This window comes from Daucus carota, chromosome 1 (assembly GCF_001625215.2).
Source record: "Daucus carota subsp. sativus chromosome 1, DH1 v3.0, whole genome shotgun sequence".
Classification (NCBI taxonomy): Eukaryota; Viridiplantae; Streptophyta; class Magnoliopsida; order Apiales; family Apiaceae; genus Daucus; species Daucus carota.
The window spans coordinates 47,228,144-47,252,387 of record NC_030381.2 but is presented as its reverse complement, the minus strand read 5'-3'; the positions used below and the strand labels follow the sequence as shown (position 1 = coordinate 47,252,387).

General features: G+C 31.3%; 1 protein-coding gene and 1 long non-coding RNA gene across 3 annotated transcripts; both read left to right on the top strand.

Annotated features, from left to right (window-relative positions):
- Positions 1-3,089: 3,089 nt before the first annotated feature.
- On the top strand, positions 3,090-11,592 carry LOC135149884 (uncharacterized). Its single transcript, XR_010288092.1, has 5 exons — positions 3,090-3,934; positions 5,203-5,376; positions 6,160-8,964; positions 10,233-10,406; positions 11,190-11,592. It is a non-coding gene; the product is annotated as an uncharacterized LOC135149884 (long non-coding RNA).
- Positions 11,593-21,889: 10,297 nt separating this feature from the next.
- LOC108213476 (O-fucosyltransferase 23) lies at positions 21,890-24,000 on the top strand. Of its 2 annotated transcripts, XM_017385279.2 has the most exons (3): positions 21,890-22,030; positions 22,173-22,255; positions 22,390-24,000. In XM_017385279.2, the coding sequence occupies exon 3, from the start codon at positions 22,444-22,446 to the stop codon at positions 23,776-23,778; it is 1,335 nt and encodes a 444-aa protein (XP_017240768.1). In that variant the 5' UTR covers positions 21,890-22,030; positions 22,173-22,255; positions 22,390-22,443; the 3' UTR covers positions 23,779-24,000. The 2 variants fall into 2 exon arrangements, with proteins under 2 accessions (XP_017240768.1, XP_017240775.1); XM_017385286.2 differs by lacking the exon at positions 21,890-22,030 and having other exon boundaries at positions 22,125-22,255.
- Positions 24,001-24,244: the final 244 nt, after the last annotated feature.

Here is a 24,244-nt window from a genome sequence, read left to right as displayed (position 1 = left end):
TCATTTATGTGCCAGTTTTCATTTTTATTCTGAACTATTTGTTCTCGTTGTGCTAGTATTTAGTATACACCTGCTGTATGCCTGTATTGGAAAAATATTCACGTGTATTTAATTTTTATTTATTCACTTTTATTTTTTTGATAATTTTGTAAAAGTAAATAAAGTCTCACTCTTTACTTTTGATTTATATGAAGTTTTAATTTTTAGTCTAATAATAAAGGCATTATCTTAATAATTACTTTTTTATATATCCATTAGTTATATATTTTTATCAAAAAATATATTTTTTTATTTATATAAATTTTGCAAGACATATTACATTTTAGAAAACTGAACTTGGAATTTATTATAATACTTGTAAATGAATTATTTAATGATAATTTTAATCCTTTCCATTTAAAATTATAAAAAAATTATATATTATGAATTAAAGTACAATCAATATTTTAATATAATATTAATTTTGAAAAATGACTTATCAAAAATACAAAAATGAATTTTTAATCACAAATTAATAGCTATCTTAAACTATTTACCTAAATATTATAAAATGGACAATGTGAATTTTTAATATTATTTATTTCTATAATTTATATTCATCTTTCATATTCTTTGTATATTTGATATGATATTTTGAATTTTTTCACTTATGATATTTGATTAGATAAATAGAATAATTTATTTGTTTTTTTTATTTCTTGCTAAAAACATATAGCTATTGACTATTCATAAAAACGTAACTAAAATAATATATTTTTTTTATTAGACTAAAATAATATATTTTTTATAAATAATATATATTATTTATAAAATAATATAACGATTGGATAGCCTAGTGGTGGGTTTATCCTCTGTTGTCCCGGGACAGCCGGGTTCGACTTTGACTCACCCGAAAATTATTAAAACAGATACTAATTTGTAAGGCATATAAGCATGCATTGTAAAAAAAAAAATTAAAATTAAAATTTCATATAACCAAACTTAAAGAATGAAACTTAATTTAGTTTTACAAATTTATCGATAAAATAAAAATGAATAAATAAAAAATAAATACAAATCATGATAATATGTTTTTAATATAGCTAGCAGGTGCAGGTATCCGAGAATAAATTTTTTTCAAAGTCTATGCACGTAAATCAAAACAGAGTGAGTAATTAATGCTCACATTAATGTATAAACTAGTCATGTACATGTACATCTCATTTAATACTAGATATACAATCATACGAGGATTAAACTGTAATTTACCCGAACTGCATTAAGCAAATTTGAACTGCATTTAGCAACGCCCGTTGTTATACATGTTTGTATTGTTGAAAAAACTATATTAGTTGAAATCAAAATGTTAAAATTGAAAAAGAAGTCTCGTCTAGTTGATCACTTAATCTAATGCTATATTTAGCTAAAAATAAGTTTAACTGTCATACTTGTTCGGCTTATCAACATATGTTAATATGTTATTCGAATATATTTTAACATTCGAAGTTGAAGACTTGAAGTCAACTATTAATTTTACTTAGGGTTAGTGTTCCAAATTACATAAATCAAATTCCGCTAATAATGTGTTATCATCAAACACCTAAATTTAATAAAATTATAGAAAAAATGAGTCAATTATAATATCTAAATCTTTTCTTATTTTTTAAGAACCGAAAGTACCTGGTTTTAAACAAAAACAGAAAGTACCTATTTTTAAAGATTAGTTATTAGGAGTAACTTGTGGAGTGTGTTCGATTGGGATTTTAGTGGATTGTTTTTATTTATGGATTTTAATGAATTGTATGTGATTTTGATTTTGTGCAAATTCTTGATAAAACTTCGTAGAGTTGATATGGATTCAGGATTTAAGCACAATATTTCAAAATCTCATGGATTTTGGTGGAATTTCAAAATACTTAAAATACACCGAGAAATGTCACGAAATCCATCATTTTATGAAATTCAAAATAATCCATCAACATTTGAATACTATCAGATTTGAATGGATTTTAAACAATCCCGATTGAGTACCACCGGATTTTAAAGTATAATTTAAAATCCTAATTCAATACCATCAGATTTTGTATCATAATTTAAAATCAAAATTGAATACCTTTGGATTTTAATGGATTTTAAACAATCGCAATCGAATGCCCTCAGATTTCACGAATGAAAAAATTCCCTTAAAATCCCAATCCAATACACCTCTCTTAATCAGAAATAGTTTATCATTCTTTGATTTCAGCATAATGGGCCACTTTAGACCAGACAGATATGGGACGTTAGCCTCCTCTAATTAGCATGAGAATAGATTGGTTGACCGATATCCCCATTACACCGATCTAGAATCAAGATCACGGGTCCTTACTTAAGTCAGCTATATGGGTTAGTCCTTACTTAAGTCAGCTATATGGGTTAGCCGTTTGTCCTTATCGAAGGCGAGGCTGATGGTGGGCTGAGCCCCTGATGATAAATATAACAAATTTGATCAATAAATACTGTTTCACCTAGTCAACAGGCGACGTTGATTCTCAACATATGACCGTTCACATGGGCATATATGTATCTCGTAAGATTTAATTAGCTGCCTGAGAAATATTCCGACGATGTACTTCTTCCCAAAAGGAGCAACATTCTGTATAGGATGCTCCTCTTCCCAAAAGGAGCAATTATATTAAATTTTGAATGGTAATGCAATAACTACATTCCATAATCATAGCATTTTTTGAATGTTAAATTTGTACGGAACTAATTAAAATTGAAGAAGATAATTATATTGAATATACTGCCACAATTGTTAAGCTTATCATGTATCATATAAGTATGCTTTAATGCTTTAATTATATTAACTTATTAACTTATATATAAATAAATAAATGAAGTGCTTAAAAATTGAAATTGAAATTTATAATTATATTTTTATTTAATATTTAATATCCGGAAGTCGTCTAAAATTTATGTGACGACCCGGATTTTTCAAAATTTATTTTGTTAGTTTATTTGTCATCCTTCAGAAAATGCGGAATAAAATTTAATATTTTATTTTAGTTTGATAAATTTTAAAAGTATTTGTTTAAATTATTATTCCGGTACCTTAAGTTATCAAAATTTTTGTTGTCTGTTTTGAATTGAATACCATGTTAAATATGTGAACTACTTGTTCAATGATTTAACTTTATTATCTGAATGTGATTCATGCTTGTGCGTATATGTGTTACTAACTGCTGTGTTTTTTATAAACAATGATTCTCTTAAAAATGGATTATAGCAAAATGAATTTCTAAAAATACAAAAGTAATTTGAAAAATTCTTTTAATTACTTGAAAATGATAAAAATATCTTTAGGAGTTTTTAAAATTTTAAATATATCATCCTCATGAAAGCGCTATTTTGAAATATTTTCTGAACGCAGTTAACTTAAAAATTTCGTATAAATTTCAAAACTGCTCTGTAAATTCCGAAACTTTTATTTTATTAGTTTTATAATATTCGGGGAATTATAATAATATTTTGGTAATTTTTGGGTGAAATTTTACTACGAGTTATCTCTGTAAATCAATTAAGAGCGGGTGTAAGACAATTGATTAATCAGTTTAGGGGAACAGATGGAAACTTGGTGATGTGCCACGCACGGCACACTTCCTCTTTCATCTCGCCACGTACCTTTTCCCCCGAATGCTGCTCTTCCTTTTATAGTCCCTAATTTCAAAACCCCAACCCTCGTTTATGGTTTTCAATCTCACATCGCTTTCTTCCTTTGACAAATTAACCCCTCGTAGCATGTATCCTTTCACCTCCACTCTATTTCCAACGTCGTTTTCCGTTCCCACTGTTCATTCTCGCCGCCACTGCTCTCCCTGTTGCTCCGTCTCTGCTGCCACGGTACACCGCCGCCGTTTTGCCGTCTCCAACGACCAACTCCATCCTAGAATCTGTTGATTCGAACTACAGTGGGGTATATGCTTGATTTTGGTTTATTAATCAGTTGTATATACATATGTGGTGTTTTGTTTATATGGATTGAATTGATTTTTGGATTATTAAGTAGCTAATTTCATTTGAGTTCAAATCAGTGTATACATGTGGGTTGTGGTTGATATGAAATTGTTTACAAATTATCGAGTCACTTGAAGTCAAGTTTTCGCAGCAGCACAGCCCCTGTTTGGATCTCTGTTTTGAATAGCTTAACATCATGCCTAAGCTGTGATTTTATTAGATTCATGTGCTCCTCAGAGTCTAGTTTATGTGCGCGAAAGAATCGAATCGATTCGATTAGCGAGTTAGGAGATATGACCGTTTTAGTATGGTATGCGCAGAAAATTCTGGGCAGATTTATGTGTCCTGTTCCAGGCCCTGTTATGCTACCTTGTAATTGTAATTTGCTTCTGAAAATTTTACTGGAGTTAGATGTTCGGGCCTGGAATGTGTCATCAAAATTTTATACAAATGGACCAATTTTTCTATATATTAAAATTCTTAGCGTGGGGCTGGTTCTGCAGGACAGATTCAGGTCCTGACTTGCAGGCCCTGTTTTACTCCCTTACACATTGAATTTGCTTCTGAAAGTTTTGTAGTAGATTGGAATAATGTTTAGGAATGTCTCATAAAAATTTCATATTAAAGTGATAAATTTTCAATTTATTAAAAATCATAGAGTGAAGGCTGTTTGAAATATTTGCTCAAATTTTCTTTCTTTGTTAGTGCATAGTATGAGGTTGATTGCATATGATTGATTATTAAATTTATTGGCTCAGTTGACCTTGCATATTTATATTAAACGTATTTTGTGTATAGTGAATTAGCAATTGTGCTAAAAGATTTTCTTATGTGTTACTAAGTCAAGACATCCTTTTATATTAATAATTCACGTGTTAGCAATAGTATTGGTTGGTTGTTGGTATTGTAAACAGGTGGATAGTCCGATAAATAGAGGAGATGCTGCCGAATTTTTGTTAAAAATTAGGGGTGTTTATTGATTAATAAATATTTGATAGTTAATAGCATTATATTCTATGTGGACTGGAATATGTATTGATTGTTTATTGACTATGTGGTTATGTGCCGACTGATCCAATGTGTATATATTGTTATGTGGATATCTGTATATATTCATGTTTACTATATACGGATATGCGAAGGGTAGATGTTCGCGATTCTTATAATATTTAGAATTAGCTCGTTCTTCTAATCTGACGACTGAGATATTATCCTACTATCGTGTAGAATATATAAAGACGTGTATATCGAGATGTTCAGAATTAATCTGATGATGTTGCAAGTTGAAGCAAGAATTATCTGAGAAGACAAACATAGAAAGAGTATTGTCAGAAGCTGCTTAGAAAGATATGATTGTGCGGTATAGTGCTATTAGAATCGTGACTAGACATCGGAGTTAAGGCAAGTATTTCTATCCTTCTCTTGTAGTTAAGAGTAAGCGATTTTTATCTTCCTCTTGACCCCGAACTCTCTTTTAAACATGATTCATTTTTATCGTGACATCATTCTTGTGAAGCATGTCTGGTAATTGAATACCTTCAGTTGAATTGATAATACCTTTGACCCGCTATCTAAACTTCGATTTTCATAAAAGATTTTCAAACTACTAAAGTAGTAATTATTTTGATTTGCTAGAAAAGAAATTTGCTTAACAAGAAAGACCACTTGAATTCTTGAATTTCTCAAATCATTGTAAAGCTGTAGTTTTTAAATTTAATATATTGGGTAGTTTTGCGTAAGAGGCTCAGACATCGGCCCAGCGTGAAAGGTGGCTCCTTCAGCCCGGATTACCGGAATTCGTAATATTTGTCGACCTTGCTGAATAAGCTTGGTTTATGGACTATAGCATGACTGATCATCTGTTATAGCCAGGTGTCTTATTTAAACCCAATTAAATATTGATTAGTTTCAAAGGAGATTATCTTATGTTCAAAAGATAATGGAAGTTATTTTTATCTCTACAGCTTTAAAATCATATATTGGTGCAGAACTGCTTTATCATTGTATACCATTTTACTCTTTTATACTGAACTGTTGATTTACAACATCATGTTTAAACCAGAGTTTACTTTTACTTCAAACATTCTGATTCACTTAAATATATATATATCTTGTGGCTTTCACCTATCATATTCTTGCTGAGCATTATTGCTCATTCTTGCTATTATTTCTAACCCTTTTCAGCTAGGGATAAAGATGATTCACTTAAGGCTAGGCAAGGATTGCAAGTGGTTGAGTTTCAGGTAGATGGTCAGGTAGAGTATCCAGGACGATGTCATTAAGACTAGATGCAGCTGGAATCTGCAATTCAGTTCAGTTGGAAATTAGATGTGTTATTTGGTTATCAGCTACCCTTCTTATCGAGGTTTAGCTGATAATGCAGTTTAATTTGTAATTAAATTTAATAATTTTAGTTTCTGATTTCAATGCTGTAACCTGTATGCGATCCTGTTTTCAGGGGGTTAAACTTTGTTCTTTTAAAATCTTTTATTAAAGCTTTTAGGTTTTAAATTCTTTGGTTTTTATAAGCTTTTCGAAAATACAGGTTTTAAATTATTTTTATTTACACGTGGCACCAGATCCAGACCCCCGGATTCCTGGGCTGTCACAGTTGGTATCAGAGCTACAGGTTATAAGTTATTGAAATCAGAATGTAGATTGTAATAATAGGTTTGATAAAAAAAGATTACATGGTGTAACCTCACATAGAGGCATCGTAAGACTATTTGGGGATAGTCTTTCTGAGCAGAATAAAATGGAACGAGATGATTAAGTGTAAGTGTTAGACATCACAATTCCTAACTCTAGTTCTTCCAGTCCCTAATATATTGACCAATTTAGAGTTAAATCATTCTAAGAGGATCGAAGTTAGACCTATCAGCAGAACCTTCAAGATAGAACCAGTTGAGGTCAGGCTGGTAGAGATTCTCACATAGTCTAATATATCATTTATAGTATATGCCAAGTGTTGAGTATTATTTGGAGAGTCATCTTCTGATAGTTGTCATAGATATCTAGAATTGGTGAAAGAATAGAGTTGTTAACAAGTCCGAGTTTAAAGCTTTGTATATAGTTAAGTAGTGAGCGTTAGAGCTACGTAGAATTCGTGTTAGATTCCTCGATCTAGTACTCATAAGCGAGTTAAGACGTCAACGCTCTATGGTGATGATTGTATAAAGTTGGATAAGACTTCTGACTGACAACGCTATCAATGATGGGATCGTTAGAGGCTATTGCTAGTCAACGATAATATATGCAAGTGATCACAAGAACGTCAAGAAGAATCACTAGAATGAAAACGAGTTATCAAAAGAATCTATCAAAAAGACATTTTTGAGAATCCTGACAATACCTTCCACATTGTTGATTATATTGATTTCTTTCCCCATCAATGATTTGTTCTGACATCACTTTCATAAAGATATTCTATAAAAAATATACTTTTACTTTTCATCATGTCGAACCCTTTCATATTCTCTACTCTAACTGAGGTGAACAACCCTACTTATAGGGGACACAAGGACTATCTGTCTGTGTGATAGAAGTTGGATGGGACGCCATCACTTGTGTGTGTTGTATATACAAGAAGGTTAACTACCTTTAGTAGTGTCTTAATCTAGACACGCAACACTGAGTTCTTTAGATCATATTGATCTCTCAGTTATCTCTCATTTCAAATGAGATTTATTTAACACTCTCATAATCATATGACCACAATCACGTGACATTTGCTTCGAAATATGAAATCTGTCATACTTTTAAATCTTCAAGGTTCTTGTTATCTCTAATAGTTTGGAGGTATGCCAACCAAGTTGCCAACATGAATTAAGACTTTGTTGGAGGAAGCACCAGGGATGAAAACGGATGACAATGCGGGTCGATCAACAAAAATTTTATATAAGAAAGAAAGAGTATTACGGATTACAGTGATCGTACGCTCTAGTTTGCTTTTCGCTGATTCCGAGGACGGAATCCTTTTAAGGGGGGTAGATTGTGACGACCCGGATTTTTCAAAATTTATTTTGTTAGTTTATTTGTCATCCTTCAGAAAATGCGGAATAAAATTTAATATTTTATTTTAGTTTGATAAATTTTAAAAGTATTTGTTTAAATTATTATTCCGGTACCTTAAGTTATCAAAATTTTTGTTGTCTGTTTTGAATTGAATACCATGTTAAATATGTGAACTACTTGTTCAATGATTTAACTTTATTATCTGAATGTGATTCATGCTTGTGCGTATATGTGTTACTAACTGCTGTGTTTTTTATAAACAATGATTCTCTTAAAAATGGATTATAGCAAAATGAATTTCTAAAAATACAAAAGTAATTTGAAAAATTCTTTTAATTACTTGAAAATGATAAAAATATCTTTAGGAGTTTTTAAAATTTTAAATATATCATCCTCATGAAAGCGCTATTTTGAAATATTTTCTGAACGCAGTTAACTTAAAAATTTCGTATAAATTTCAAAACTGCTCTGTAAATTCCGAAACTTTTATTTTATTAGTTTTATAATATTCGGGGAATTATAATAATATTTTGGTAATTTTTGGGTGAAATTTTACTACGAGTTATCTCTGTAAATCAATTAAGAGCGGGTGTAAGACAATTGATTAATCAGTTTAGGGGAACAGATGGAAACTTGGTGATGTGCCACGCACGGCACACTTCCTCTTTCATCTCGCCACGTACCTTTTCCCCCGAATGCTGCTCTTCCTTTTATAGTCCCTAATTTCAAAACCCCAACCCTCGTTTATGGTTTTCAATCTCACATCGCTTTCTTCCTTTGACAAATTAACCCCTCGTAGCATGTATCCTTTCACCTCCACTCTATTTCCAACGTCGTTTTCCGTTCCCACTGTTCATTCTCGCCGCCACTGCTCTCCCTGTTGCTCCGTCTCTGCTGCCACGGTACACCGCCGCCGTTTTGCCGTCTCCAACGACCAACTCCATCCTAGAATCTGTTGATTCGAACTACAGTGGGGTATATGCTTGATTTTGGTTTATTAATCAGTTGTATATACATATGTGGTGTTTTGTTTATATGGATTGAATTGATTTTTGGATTATTAAGTAGCTAATTTCATTTGAGTTCAAATCAGTGTATACATGTGGGTTGTGGTTGATATGAAATTGTTTACAAATTATCGAGTCACTTGAAGTCAAGTTTTCGCAGCAGCACAGCCCCTGTTTGGATCTCTGTTTTGAATAGCTTAACATCATGCCTAAGCTGTGATTTTATTAGATTCATGTGCTCCTCAGAGTCTAGTTTATGTGCGCGAAAGAATCGAATCGATTCGATTAGCGAGTTAGGAGATATGACCGTTTTAGTATGGTATGCGCAGAAAATTCTGGGCAGATTTATGTGTCCTGTTCCAGGCCCTGTTATGCTACCTTGTAATTGTAATTTGCTTCTGAAAATTTTACTGGAGTTAGATGTTCGGGCCTGGAATGTGTCATCAAAATTTTATACAAATGGACCAATTTTTCTATATATTAAAATTCTTAGCGTGGGGCTGGTTCTGCAGGACAGATTCAGGTCCTGACTTGCAGGCCCTGTTTTACTCCCTTACACATTGAATTTGCTTCTGAAAGTTTTGTAGTAGATTGGAATAATGTTTAGGAATGTCTCATAAAAATTTCATATTAAAATGATAAATTTTCAATTTATTAAAAATCATAGAGTGAAGGCTGTTTGAAATATTTGCTCAAATTTTCTTTCTTTGTTAGTGCATAGTATGAGGTTGATTGCATATGATTGATTATTAAATTTATTGGCTCAGTTGACCTTGCATATTTATATTAAACGTATTTTGTGTATAGTGAATTAGCAATTGTGCTAAAAGATTTTCTTATGTGTTACTAAGTCAAGACATCCTTTTATATTAATAATTCACGTGTTAGCAATAGTATTGGTTGGTTGTTGGTATTGTAAACAGGTGGATAGTCCGATAAATAGAGGAGATGCTGCCGAATTTTTGTTAAAAATTAGGGGTGTTTATTGATTAATAAATATTTGATAGTTAATAGCATTATATTCTATGTGGACTGGAATATGTATTGATTGTTTATTGACTATGTGGTTATGTGCCGACTGATCCAATGTGTATATATTGTTATGTGGATATCTGTATATATTCATGTTTACTATATACGGATATGCGAAGGGTAGATGTTCGCGATTCTTATAATATTTAGAATTAGCTCGTTCTTCTAATCTGACGACTGAGATATTATCCTACTATCGTGTAGAATATATAAAGACGTGTATATCGAGATGTTCAGAATTAATCTGATGATGTTGCAAGTTGAAGCAAGAATTATCTGAGAAGACAAACATAGAAAGAGTATTGTCAGAAGCTGCTTAGAAAGATATGATTGTGCGGTATAGTGCTATTAGAATCGTGACTAGACATCGGAGTTAAGGCAAGTATTTCTATCCTTCTCTTGTAGTTAAGAGTAAGCGATTTTTATCTTCCTCTTGACCCCGAACTCTCTTTTAAACATGATTCATTTTTATCGTGACATCATTCTTGTGAAGCATGTCTGGTAATTGAATACCTTCAGTTGAATTGATAATACCTTTGACCCGCTATCTAAACTTCGATTTTCATAAAAGATTTTCAAACTACTAAAGTAGTAATTATTTTGATTTGCTAGAAAAGAAATTTGCTTAACAAGAAAGACCACTTGAATTCTTGAATTTCTCAAATCATTGTAAAGCTGTAGTTTTTAAATTTAATATATTGGGTAGTTTTGCGTAAGAGGCTCAGACATCGGCCCAGCGTGAAAGGTGGCTCCTTCAGCCCGGATTACCGGAATTCGTAATATTTGTCGACCTTGCTGAATAAGCTTGGTTTATGGACTATAGCATGACTGATCATCTGTTATAGCCAGGTGTCTTATTTAAACCCAATTAAATATTGATTAGTTTCAAAGGAGATTATCTTATGTTCAAAAGATAATGGAAGTTATTTTTATCTCTACAGCTTTAAAATCATATATTGGTGCAGAACTGCTTTATCATTGTATACCATTTTACTCTTTTATACTGAACTGTTGATTTACAACATCATGTTTAAACCAGAGTTTACTTTTACTTCAAACATTCTGATTCACTTAAATATATATATATCTTGTGGCTTTCACCTATCATATTCTTGCTGAGCATTATTGCTCATTCTTGCTATTATTTCTAACCCTTTTCAGCTAGGGATAAAGATGATTCACTTAAGGCTAGGCAAGGATTGCAAGTGGTTGAGTTTCAGGTAGATGGTCAGGTAGAGTATCCAGGACGATGTCATTAAGACTAGATGCAGCTGGAATCTGCAATTCAGTTCAGTTGGAAATTAGATGTGTTATTTGGTTATCAGCTACCCTTCTTATCGAGGTTTAGCTGATAATGCAGTTTAATTTGTAATTAAATTTAATAATTTTAGTTTCTGATTTCAATGCTGTAACCTGTATGCGATCCTGTTTTCAGGGGGTTAAACTTTGTTCTTTTAAAATCTTTTATTAAAGCTTTTAGGTTTTAAATTCTTTGGTTTTTATAAGCTTTTCGAAAATACAGGTTTTAAATTATTTTTATTTACACGTGGCACCAGATCCAGACCCCCGGATTCCTGGGCTGTCACAATTTAGCTATGTTACAAATATGTTGCTTTTTAATTTTCGGAATAATATATTACATTTTCTAACATAGTGATATAAGTATTATAAAAAGTATTTTTATAAAAATATTACGTCATTAATTAGTATGTATTAAGCATTTTATGTAGGTCAACTTGATCATAGTACTATTACTTAGAGACAGCAATCGGGTCGATCGAAACGGGTTTCGCAAATTCCAAAACCGAATCCAAACTATATTATAAATCCTGAACAATGTTAAATCATCAATGTCACATATTTCCAAAAAAGAGTCCAAGTCAATGGCATCTATTTTAAATTTTGCCATGTCATATAATATTCCATATTTATTTTAGACCAATCAGATGTCCTAAGATTCCTAAAATTGTGCGTAATCAATGAGTCGGTCGAAACGGGTTTCACAAATACCAAAATCGAACCCAAATTATATTATAAATCCTGAACAGTGCCACATCATCAGACATCAATGCCACATATTTCAAAAAAAAATCCACGACAAAAACACCTATTTTAAATTTTGACGTGTCATATCATATTCCATATTTATTTTAGACCAATCACATGTCTTAAAAATCCTAAAATTGGGCGTAATCAATGACTGACAATTATATGAAATTTTGAATGGTAATGCAATAACTACATTCCATGTATCATAGCATTTTTTGAATTTTGAATTTGTACACAACTAATGAAAATTGAAGAAGATAATTATATTGAATATACTGTCACAATTTTTAAGCTTATCATGTATCATATAACTAAGCGTTAATTATATTAATTTATATATAAATAAAATGTTTAAAAATTAAAATTGAAATTTATAATTATATTTTTATTTAATATTTAATATCCGGGAGTCGTCTAATATTTAGATATGTCACAAATATATCAATTTTTAATTTTGGGAATAATATATACTAAAGTTTCTAACATAGTGATATAGATATTATAAAAAGAGTTAATTACAGTTTGTAACCCCTAGGATTGCTCCAAACGCACTTAAGATCCTGAACTATCAAACGTGACATAATGCACCCTGAACTTTACATTCCCGTGCAAGTTGTAACACATAGTCACTATTCCGTCCAAATATGCCGTTAACTTTAACTGTTTGAGAGGTAACAGTGTGTATATTAGTTTCTAACAGCTACTTTACCCCCTGTGACTCCTCAAAGTTTATGTATTATATTTTGAAATTATTTCTGAACACACACAACGATGTAAAAACTATTAAAATAATTTTTATAATATGTGTTTATTTTAAAATTTTAAAATAAGTTACATCGTTTATGTAAAAATAATAATAAATTTTCAGATTCTAAATCTAGATACATATTTTAAACTTATTTTAAATTTTTTTACATCGTTGTGTGTGTTCATAAATAATTTCAAAATATAAGACATAATTTTTTAGGGCTCACAAGAGGTAAAGTAGCTGTTGGAAACTAATATACACACTGTTACCTCTCAAACAGTTAAAGTTAACAGCATATTTGGACGTAATAGTGACTATGGGTTACAACTTGAACAAGAATGTAAAGTTCAGGGTGCATTATGTCACGTTTGATAGTTCAGGATCTTAAGTGCGTTTGGAGCAATCCTAGGGGTTACAAACTGTAATTAACTCTTATAAAAAGTATTTTTATAGATTTTAATATTACGTCATTAATAGTACGTATTAAACATTTTATGTAGGTCACCTTGATCATAGTAGATATGTATCAGTGTTACAGATAGCAATCGGGTCGGTCGAAATTGGTTTCGCAAATACCAAAATTGAACCCAAACTTGAAAAAATTAGGAATCTTAAACCTGAACTTGAAGGATATTACACGAGTAATTATTATTTATTCAACAAATAATATTAAATGTATATAAAATATTAAATATAAATATCTTAATTTTGTTTTAATTTTATTATATATTAAATAATAAATATATTATAAAAGATATTATGTATGTATGTATGTATGTTCGGGTTCGGGTTCGAAATGAGTTCCGGGTTTTCAGGTCGGGTTCGAATCAAACCTGATTCTGCCCCGAAAATTATTCGGGTTTAAAAACAAATTTTTATCCGAAACCCTATAATTTGGGTTTGGCAAAACATAATCCGCTCGGTACGAGTTAGACTCGGGTCGGGTAGAATTGTGACTACCCAATACCTCATGAAACAAGAATGTAGTATAACTATCATTATAGTGGATAGTCATTCGAATCTATTTATTCGATTTGACGTATAATTTTGATTTTCTTATTGACATAATGTTTTGTTTGATATATAATTTTAGTTTAATATTGTTTGACATATAATTTCACTTGAATTTTCTTGATATATAATAAACTTAAGTATAAGAGAGTTATGTTTAATATAATTTTTTTCTTCCTACTTTATACTTTATTTGAAAATTCAAATATAATTATTTATTAAATGTATTTGTGAAATAGCAATAACAAAATTCAATAAAAATTTGAAGCCCGTGCGCGGAGCGCGGGCAAAAACACTAGTTCTTGATAAAACTTCGTAGAGTTGATATGGATTCAGGATTTAAGCACAATATTTCAAAATCTCATGGATTTTGGTGGAATTTCAAAATACTTAAAATACACCGAGAAATGTCACGAAATCCATCATTTTATGAAATTCAAAATAATCCATCAACATTTGAATACTATCAGATTTGAATGGATTTTAAACAATCCCGATTGAGTACCACCGGATTTTAAAGTATAATTTAAAATCCTAATTCAATACCACCAGATTTTGTATCATAATTTAAAATCAAAATTGAATACCTTTGGATTTTAATGGATTTTAAACAATCGCAATCGAATGCCCTCAGATTTCACGAATGAAAAAATTCTCTTAAAATCCCAATCCAATACACCTCTCTTAATCAGAAATAGTTTATCATTCTTTGATTTCAGCATAATGGGCCACTTTAGACCAGACAGATATGGGACGTTAGCCTCCTCTAATTAGCATGAGAATAGATTGGTTGACCGATATCCCGATTTTGACACCGATCTAGAATCAAGATCACGGGGTCCTTACTTAAGTCAGCTATATGGGTTAGCCGTTTGTCCTTATCGAAGGCGAGGCTGATGGTGGGCTGAGCCCCTGATGATAAATTGAACAAATTTGATCAATAAATACTGTTTCACCTAGTCAACAGGCGACGTTGATTCTCAGCATATGACCGTTCATATGGGCATATATGTATCTCGTAAGATTTAATTAGCTGCCTGAGAAATATTCCGACGATGTACCTCTTCCCAAAAGGAGCAACATTCTGTAGAGGATGCTCATCCATCATATGAGATAATGCCAGTACATAGACGATAGATCTTGTCGAAGTGGGCGACGCTTATAGCTAGGAAAGATTGATTTGGAGGTTAGAGAGTCGAAGGAAATTTTATCTCAATGGCGTATCTTTCTTTACTAGTAGATCCGAAAGTGAGTTTATTGGTGGGGAGGTTTAACTGAGTAGGAGAACGATGCGAAGGTGAGGGCCGACTTGTAGGAGACGTTCAACTAAGTGAGACGATGACCTGAGCGAGACGCTCAACTGAATGAGATGCTGACTTGAGTGATGTAGGTCGATGTTGAGGCATACTCTAATCTTGAGACCTAAGTTGATGTTAAGACATACGCTAAGACTAACGCGTAGGTTGATGTTAAGGTGTAATTTGAGACTCCCATGTAAGTTGATGTTAAGACTTTTGCTAAGTGTATATCGAGGCTGAGACATATACCGATGTAAGGACCGAGTCGATCACAACGAACTAGGAAATGCCAAATTTGACTACAAGACAGATAATTAATATTTTAAACAGAAAAACAAATCAATACTAGGCCTGGTTCGTGTATCCAAAACAAGCTAGATATTTTTATAATATTCGATCAGATCTGATTTTTCAAAAAAAGATCTGATCCGCCTTAATTTTCAAATCATCCAATCCGATTCGATTTATGCTCACGTTTCGGGTGGTCTGCGCTGGTGTATTGCATGTATGCTAAAGGAGCAGCTGGGAATTCATTTTCCGGGACATTTCACCCAATATACCAAACTCACACTTCTTTCACCATTCTAAAGTAAGTAAACAATAATCGTCTCTTAAACAATAATCGTGTCTGTTAAGTACATACTCCCTCCGTCCCAATGAATTACTACATTGGGATCGGACACGGAGACCAATAAAAAGTGTAAGAAATGAGTAAAGTTATATGGAAAGTGGGTAAAGTGGTGGGACCCACATATTTTTTAATACGGTTTTTCTATGGTGTGCCCAAGGGCACACATTAACCACTAATTTTTATGAGTTTGATGCATTCTTATTGGTCATGTAATCATAAATATGGATGACCCCCCTGCATTTACACCAACTCCACCAATCAAAATCCACTAAACTCATAAAATTTAGTGCTTAATGTGTGCCCTTGGGCACACACTAGAAAGACCCTTTTTAATACTCCCTCCTTCCCATTTTAATTGTCCACTTTGCACAAATCACACAAATTAAGAAGTATTAAATGTGATATGTTGTTATCATTGCCATGCATTGGTTATACAAATATACTACTAAGTTTTCATTCATTTTGGTTAAAAGTCAACATAGTTTGCATTGTAAATAATGAAAATTGTGTGAACTAGTAAATGTTAACATTGAAACTTGTTATAATTTGTATTGGACAAAGAAAATGGACAAATAATATGGGAAATTTTTTCTTGACAAAGTGGACTATTAATATGGGAAGGAGGGAGTAATAGATTTGAGATAGTAGAGGAAAGTAGTGGGTGTAATAGTGTTTTTATTAGTATTATATAACGGAGATAGTGGGAGAATGTAGTGGGTGTAGTAGTGTCTTATATTATAAAAAGTTGCTATTTTAGGAATGTATAGAAATGATGGGACATCGCAAAAAGGAAACTGTATAGAATTGATTGGGACGAAGGGAGTAATCATTATTTAGTTGAAAGGTGGAAAGAAAGCCAAGTACACTGTTTGCTTTGCTATATTTGTTAGTACAAGACAAACCCACCCAGGATAAGGTATTCTGATTTTTGATACTCTTATGAAGTATAGTTTCATAACATTTTTTAAATTTTTTATTTTTCTGAATAAAAATATAAAAATTATAATTTTATTCGGATAAAAAATTAAAAAAAATATAAAACTACATTTCGTAGAATCTTCAAAATACGTGTCAAAGACTTACATAAAAAACATGCCGGAACATATCAACGTACAATTTTTTCACCGTGCCAAAAGAGAATCCGATGAGAGGTTTGGCTAAGATACAGCCACACGTTTTTTGGTGTATTTAAATATCTTATATAAATATAATAGATATGATCAGTGTTGTAAAAAGCGGGAATTGGACTTAGTCGGTGAAGGCACCGTCCAGCGATTAATCGGATAATCGGAGATTAATCGGAGTGATTAATCGGATCATTAATCGTAATCAATTTAATATTATTTTTTAAATTATATATATATATTTATATAATTATATATAATATAAATTTATAGTCTTATAAAATCAAATGAATTGGTGATTTTTTATAAAACAAAACATGATACAAGTCGAGTCATCTCATATATAAACTTGAATTTGATTGAATTTGCGAAAAAAGATATTGCAAATTTATGTAATTAGAATTTGGGAGCTAATGAAAGAATGAAAAGTAATAAAAACAACTTTAATTTATGTGTCATTTCCGTGCCTTTTGTTTATTTAAAATTAAATTTAAAATTTTAAAAAAAATTGTTTTTTTTTTAAAAAAAATTCACCGATTTTTGACCGACTTTTAACCGATTAATCCCGATTTTTAGAAAAAACGATTTTTTCACCGATTAACGCTTAATCGAGACGGTAGCCGACCGAACAGCGATTAATCGGCGATTAATCCCGATTAATCGCCGACTTTTAGAACACTGGATATGATCATTTAAAGATGCGACTTACTCCTTCATTCATATCATTTATTTATAAACGACTTTCAATCTATCTAATTCAATTGTATATGTTATTCTTTGAGTTTTTAGAATTCATTTAAAATATAGTTTATAATATATTTTTAAATTATATTTTTTTGAATAAAAATTTGATATTTAAATTTTTATTCAAAAATAATAATTTAAAAAACATTATAAAACTATATTATACCAGAGTATCGAAATGCGTGTAAACAATGAACGTATACAATTCACCAGGACCGAGAGAGTATCATACGATAATTAATATATATATATACACACACACACATATATGGGAATAAAAAGTGTATATTTAATATATAAAATGAGTATATCGGAAAAAGTGAAAATCGGTAGTTCACTATACAAATTATAAATTTTTATTTATTTTAACAAGTTTTTATATATATAATTAAAAATTATATTTTTAAAAATATATACTCCCTTCGTCACACAAGGTTCTTTACGTTACCTTTTTACACGCATATTTGAGAAACCTTTAAAGTATAGTTTCATAAAGTTTTTTTCTAAAAAACCTGAAAAAAAAATTAATGTTTAAATTTTTATTCAAAAATTTAAATTAAAAAATATTATTCAACTATATTTTACAAAAACATCAAATATATGCAAACAGTGAATATAAACATTCTGCTCGGACGGGGAGTTTATCTGATCGGTACATTAAATTACACAGTCTGAAGTAGCGTCAATGATTAGACGCTGGAGCGTGAATCTATTCTACATCGTAGATAGGCTGTATATAGAGCACGCGGCATGGTGGCAATATAAAATTAGCGTTTTTTGTGGTTTTGTTTTGTGTGCTGAATAGTCAGTCATACAACTGATGCTTACTGCATGACTTGAATGTGTCATGTGCTGGTCCTTGTGCCCAGCTCTGGATCATGTTCCTACACCTGGCAATTTGGTACACGACACGAACACGACACGAAAAGTTCGGGTTTGGTTTTCAATATTCGGTACACGAACACGAAAGTACACGAACACAAAAATACACGTTGAATTTAGTGTCGGGTTCGGGTTTTCATTTTATATACACGAAAGTACACGAATGTACACGATATATATATATATTTTTTAAAAAATAAGTATATGTTCGTATAAAAATATATATATTTATATATATAATATATATACATGTACAAATTTGTACACAATTGTATACATATATAAAGATTTAATATATATTTCACTATATAATACATAAAAATGCATATATTTCATTAAATAATACATAAAAAATGTATTTTTTTAATATATTTTAATTAAATTTAATTATTATATTTATATTAAATGTACACGAAAACTACACGAAAAGTACACGACACGTTTCGAAACGGGTACGGGTTTGAGATTAGGTACACGAATCCGAAACGGGTCGGGTACGGGTTTCACCTCCAAGTACACGAAACGTGAAAGTACACGACACGAAAGTACACGACACGTGTCTACTGATGTTCCTCAAAGCTTTTTTCTAGACAAATGGGAATTTATTTTATAAAAAAATTTCATATATAAATTTAATATTCTAGAATTATATATTAATATGTAAATAATATAAGCCAAACATAATAATAATTAATTTATGCATCTAATTTCTAGGATTTTAGTGTGTCTATAAAATAACAATTTTATATTTATTTTCATATGATAAATTAATCAACTTTTGATTTATATTATACATATTATATCATTATAAAAAGTAAAACTTATATCGGTAAAAAAATTATTTAATACATTTTTTTTGCTAAGCAGATTTAATACATTTTAAAATTTAATGTTTTAGTTTTCAAAATCATAAAAAAAAAAAAATTCACGCTTTATCAAAATTTAGCTAATTAAACGATTAACAGGCAAATAAACCAAGATGATACATTTTATTAATTATTAATAACGAATATTAAAAAATTTACTAATTGGTTTATAGGTCTCTTTAAATTATCAAAGATAAAAAAACATATTTTAATATTCTCATTAGTCCTAATTTTTAATTATTCATTTGACGAACTTAACTTAAAATTTATTTAGCTGATAAATCAAAATTTTATTTAATTACATTGTTTTATCATAATTTTATTTTCAAAACAAAATTATTTAAAATCAAAATATATATGATAAAATAACAAATATTATAACCGTCAATGTAATGTGTTGCACTGTTATACGCTAGTTCGCAATTAAAAGAGACTACTATCAATACTGGATGGCAGGCAGGCAATCGCCCTGGGCCTGAATTATTATTTACATCGAAACATAAAGCTCGCTTAAAAAAAAATGCATGGCCTGTTGGACCTTCACGAAGAAAGGGCCGGAGACGAAGTAAAAGTAAGAGCAGTCTCCGAAGCGATAGATTCCTAAAATATATTAAAATAATAATTATTTGATATATCAGTAATTAAAAGGTTATTTCATTCTAAAGATATTTCCTATAATCAATCCTTATAATATTTTGTTAGTAATTTTAGATCAAAGAGGAACATCTGTTTAAAAAAAAAAAAAAGAAAAAAAAAAGATCAAAGAGGAACAATGGGTGAAAACGGGAGAGGAAGATTATGAGAGCGTATAAGAATGTGAATCGGAAACGAGGGGTATGGAAATAAAACCTAAAATATATGAAAATGAGTATCCCTAACGGTAGGAAAGAAATGATTTATCTAACAAGTGGGGATGTGTTCTCATTCCATACAATAAAATGGCTAATCCAAATATCAACACATGGATTTGAAGTTTCAATTCCTGTTAACCGAATTTATTAATCACAAACTAATCGTCCTATATGAAAACAAACAAGAATTTGTTTTTCACGCTTAAACAAGGGATGAACTAAATGTCCAGTATCAAAATCTAAAATTTGTTTTTTTACACTTAAACAGGGGATTTAATACAGGTGAAAGAACAAAATGAGTAAAGTGATGAAACCGGGTGATATCTGATATATAAAATGAGAATAATGAAGAGAAATGATGAATGTAGTTAATTTTTGTATTATAAATTATTAATATATTCGTAAATGTAAAAAATCGAAGAAGACATTCCGAAAAGGAAAGTGTATTAAGTGCCTGTTTGGCTATCAAGACTTCTGTCTTTTTTTCGCTAAGAAGCTGACTTTTATTTTTCTTGACCCGTCTGTGTAAAAAGCTAGAAACACTTATAATTTATAAGCTGAGAATGCTAGCTCTTGTTCCAGGCTTCCTACTTCTTTACCAAACAATTTAATCACTCATAAGCCTTAATTCACTTCTCACTTCTAGTCCACCGAACTTTAGCCAAAAAATATTTTTTTAAGTTTACCCAAACACCCCCTAAATAATGTGCAAGGACTACTTAATCCATCACATATATTTTTATTTCAAATTAATCATCTTTTTTTATTAATATATTATTTATTAACAATTTATGAAACTATCTATTTCAATCTATTGAAAACACTGTGAAATAAGTAAAATAACATTTGGATGAAGTTCATGATAACTTTTAAAAAAGTAAATAAATGAATTCATCAAGATTCCGCAGATCCTAAACTCAGGTGACATTATTATTCCCAGTCGTTGAAGCTAAATTGGTTGCAGCATTGTGTGTGTGAGCTGGAGTAAAGAGACGCTCTGGCAACGAAATCCATGTGGGGGGCTGTTACACTAGTACAAGTACTATCATCATCCTGTATGTACAGGCTCTCCCCTAGTACATCCATTTTGGGTACTCATTACTTTATTCCCCATATTTCTATGTACTTTCTTTATGACAACCATTTTCGCCCTTCACTTTTGTTGTCTTCCTACTCTAAGATTCCTCCCTTGTAGCCTCATTTTCATTCCTTTTTTTTCTTTGAACATAGGAAATTATTTTATTTGTGACCATAAATAATTTAGTGGACATGAAAACATGTAACGAGTTGTCCATTTCATAATTTTATAACACTATCAGAAATCATTGTTATTAATATAAAAGTGAAGATGATTTCTCATATGAGATCCTAATTAATTGTTCTGAGAGAGTTGTATTCATAGATAATAATTTATATTTATTCAGATTTTTCATTTAAGCTGAAATTGCAATATGTTGCATAGAGGGCAGGCCAGCCCTACCCTACCCACAGCACTTTTATGATTTATCATTGTGTAGCCTCTTTGCTTCACCCAAAACTAACATAATTACATATTTCTTCATTTCCACTCTGTTTATATTTTCACTCTTCCAGGAAACAAATAAATATATATACACACAAACATATATTGCTTGTTTTTTTGATATATAAATCACTAGTACTGACTGTTTGGACTTTTGGCCATCTGTGTTTGCTTTCTTGATTTAGATTTACAATCATCTATCAGCTTTCTCATCTGGGTTTTCTTAGAACCTGAATTTCTCATCTTTTAAGCACTGTTGGATTCAAGAATTTAAAGGTGAGAACACCCTCATTAATTTTGTATTAATTTGATTGTCACCATTGATTTTATGTTTTAACACACTGGGTTCAATCATGTCTTGATGTGAAACAGTGGTGGGCCTCTAGAATGTTCTGACAACATTTATGTACTTGTACAGCTTCTTCATGGGATTTTTTGACTTTTTCTTGGTACAAACTGGCATTGCCCATCTTTCTTTGCTCCCATAACTGTTTTAATCAGGTAAAGATTACTTCTTTTTGGCTTTTTTATAGATTTTTGTTGTGTGTATTTATGTTGTTATTGAGCCATAATATAAAGCTGGATCTTTGTTGCATTTAGATTCAAACGGGTTATTTTTTTTGTTCATGTGACAGTGTGGATTGTGATTAGAATGATTTGATTTCTGGGGTTTCAAGATTGAATCTCAAATGGATTTGTCACCATATAAGCATTTGAGATTCTTGGGGTTAAATGTAAATTCTGCCGCGTTCAAGTGTTTAGTTTTATTGGTTGCTGCATTTGTGTTTACTACTGTTATGCTTCCTTCCTTTTCTGGATTTGGTGGGATTGCACCGCACAAATCTGCGATTGTTCATGGTTTATTGATGGGCTCAGATTCCGGGATTAAGAAAAGGCGGTTCATAGAGGTTCCTCAGATTGTTTGGGGGTTAAATAATCAGAAAATTGCTTTTGCGAGAGCTTGCTTAACTGCTAGGATGATGAATAGAACTTTGTTGATGCCTAGTTTAAGTGCTTCTTTATTTTACAAAGAAGTTGATCTCTTGAAACCTATATCATTCGATAAGGTTTTCAAATTCGAAAAATTTAATTCGCTTTGTGATGGTTTTGTTCAATTGGGTCGATATTCAGAACTATCAAATCGCAGTGATGTTGCTGTACTTGAAAAGGGGACTGGAAGAAAGTGGACTAATGAAAGAGATTTGGATCAGTTGAGGCAATTTAGCAACGATTCCTATGATGCTTATGAAACGATTAAAGTAGTGGGGAAAAACCCATTTTTGTGGCATGACCACTGGCCAGTAAGTGACTATGCAAGAGTTTTTGAGTGCTTGGTTCTTGTTGATGAAATATCAAATGAAGCTGATAGGGTTGTCTCCAGGATTAGAGAAATTGGAAGAAGATTTAGCAGCGAAGTCGAATCTTTACAAAATGGAGGTAGTACAGAGAGCTCGGTGGAGCCAGTTTCCTATATAGCTGTGCACATGAGAATAGAGAAAGACTGGATGATTCACTGTAAGAAACAAGAGCAGAGATTACATTTAAGTGAAATATGTAGCAGTAAACAGGAAATTATGGAGAAAGTTGACAGAATTGTGGGGATCAAAAGGCCAATCGTAGTTTACCTTGCCGTAGCTGATAGTCTTCTTGAAGACACCTCTATTTTGGAAGGCTGGAAGGAAGGATTACTCCCTTTTGAAAAAAAGAAACTGGGCGTTGAAGAGATCTACAAGAAGCATTCATATCTCATTCAGTCAGCAATCGACTATGAAGTATGCTTACGGGCCAATGTGTTTGTGGGAAATAGTTTCTCCACATTTTCAAGTCTGGTCGTCCTGGAGAGAACTCAAAAAATGATCAGAATTGGCACTTCAACCCCATGCAGCAGCAATGCAAGGTGGCCTTCTTATGCCTACAATATACGCACGGATTCTAGGAGCAAGGGTCCCCAGCGATGGATGACAAATATGTCAGATACAAGCCTTCTGGCAATTAGTTATGGTTCTAATCATACCTCTTGCTAATTTTTTCGCTTTTGATGCACCAGCATCGCTTAGTTGGGGATACACATGGATTGCTGCCTTGTGGTGGTTCTGTCGATAACTCTGGTATACTCAGTTTTTTTTCTTTTTTACACAAGAAATTGTAGATGGTGGGAGTAGAATCTATACATATTACATACACTAAGCTTACTCTAGTTAGAATTTGAAATCTTGATTGTTCAACTCTATTGGTTTTCTTTGTCATGAATCGTTTTCAGTCATCTCACTTTCATTTCTCTATCTGGGTAAAGTTCCAATGTTCATTGCTGAATTATCATTTTCAGTCATCTCACAGTAGTTGCCGTTTTTGTTGTACAACCTACCATAGAAGTTGTCACAAGTGTTCTGAGCTAAAGCCATATGTGTTTTTCTTTAAAGGTAGGCAGAATGCCAGGTTTAGTTGTCAAAAATTGACCTTGAGCTCTATCATGGAGTCCATGCTTTTCTT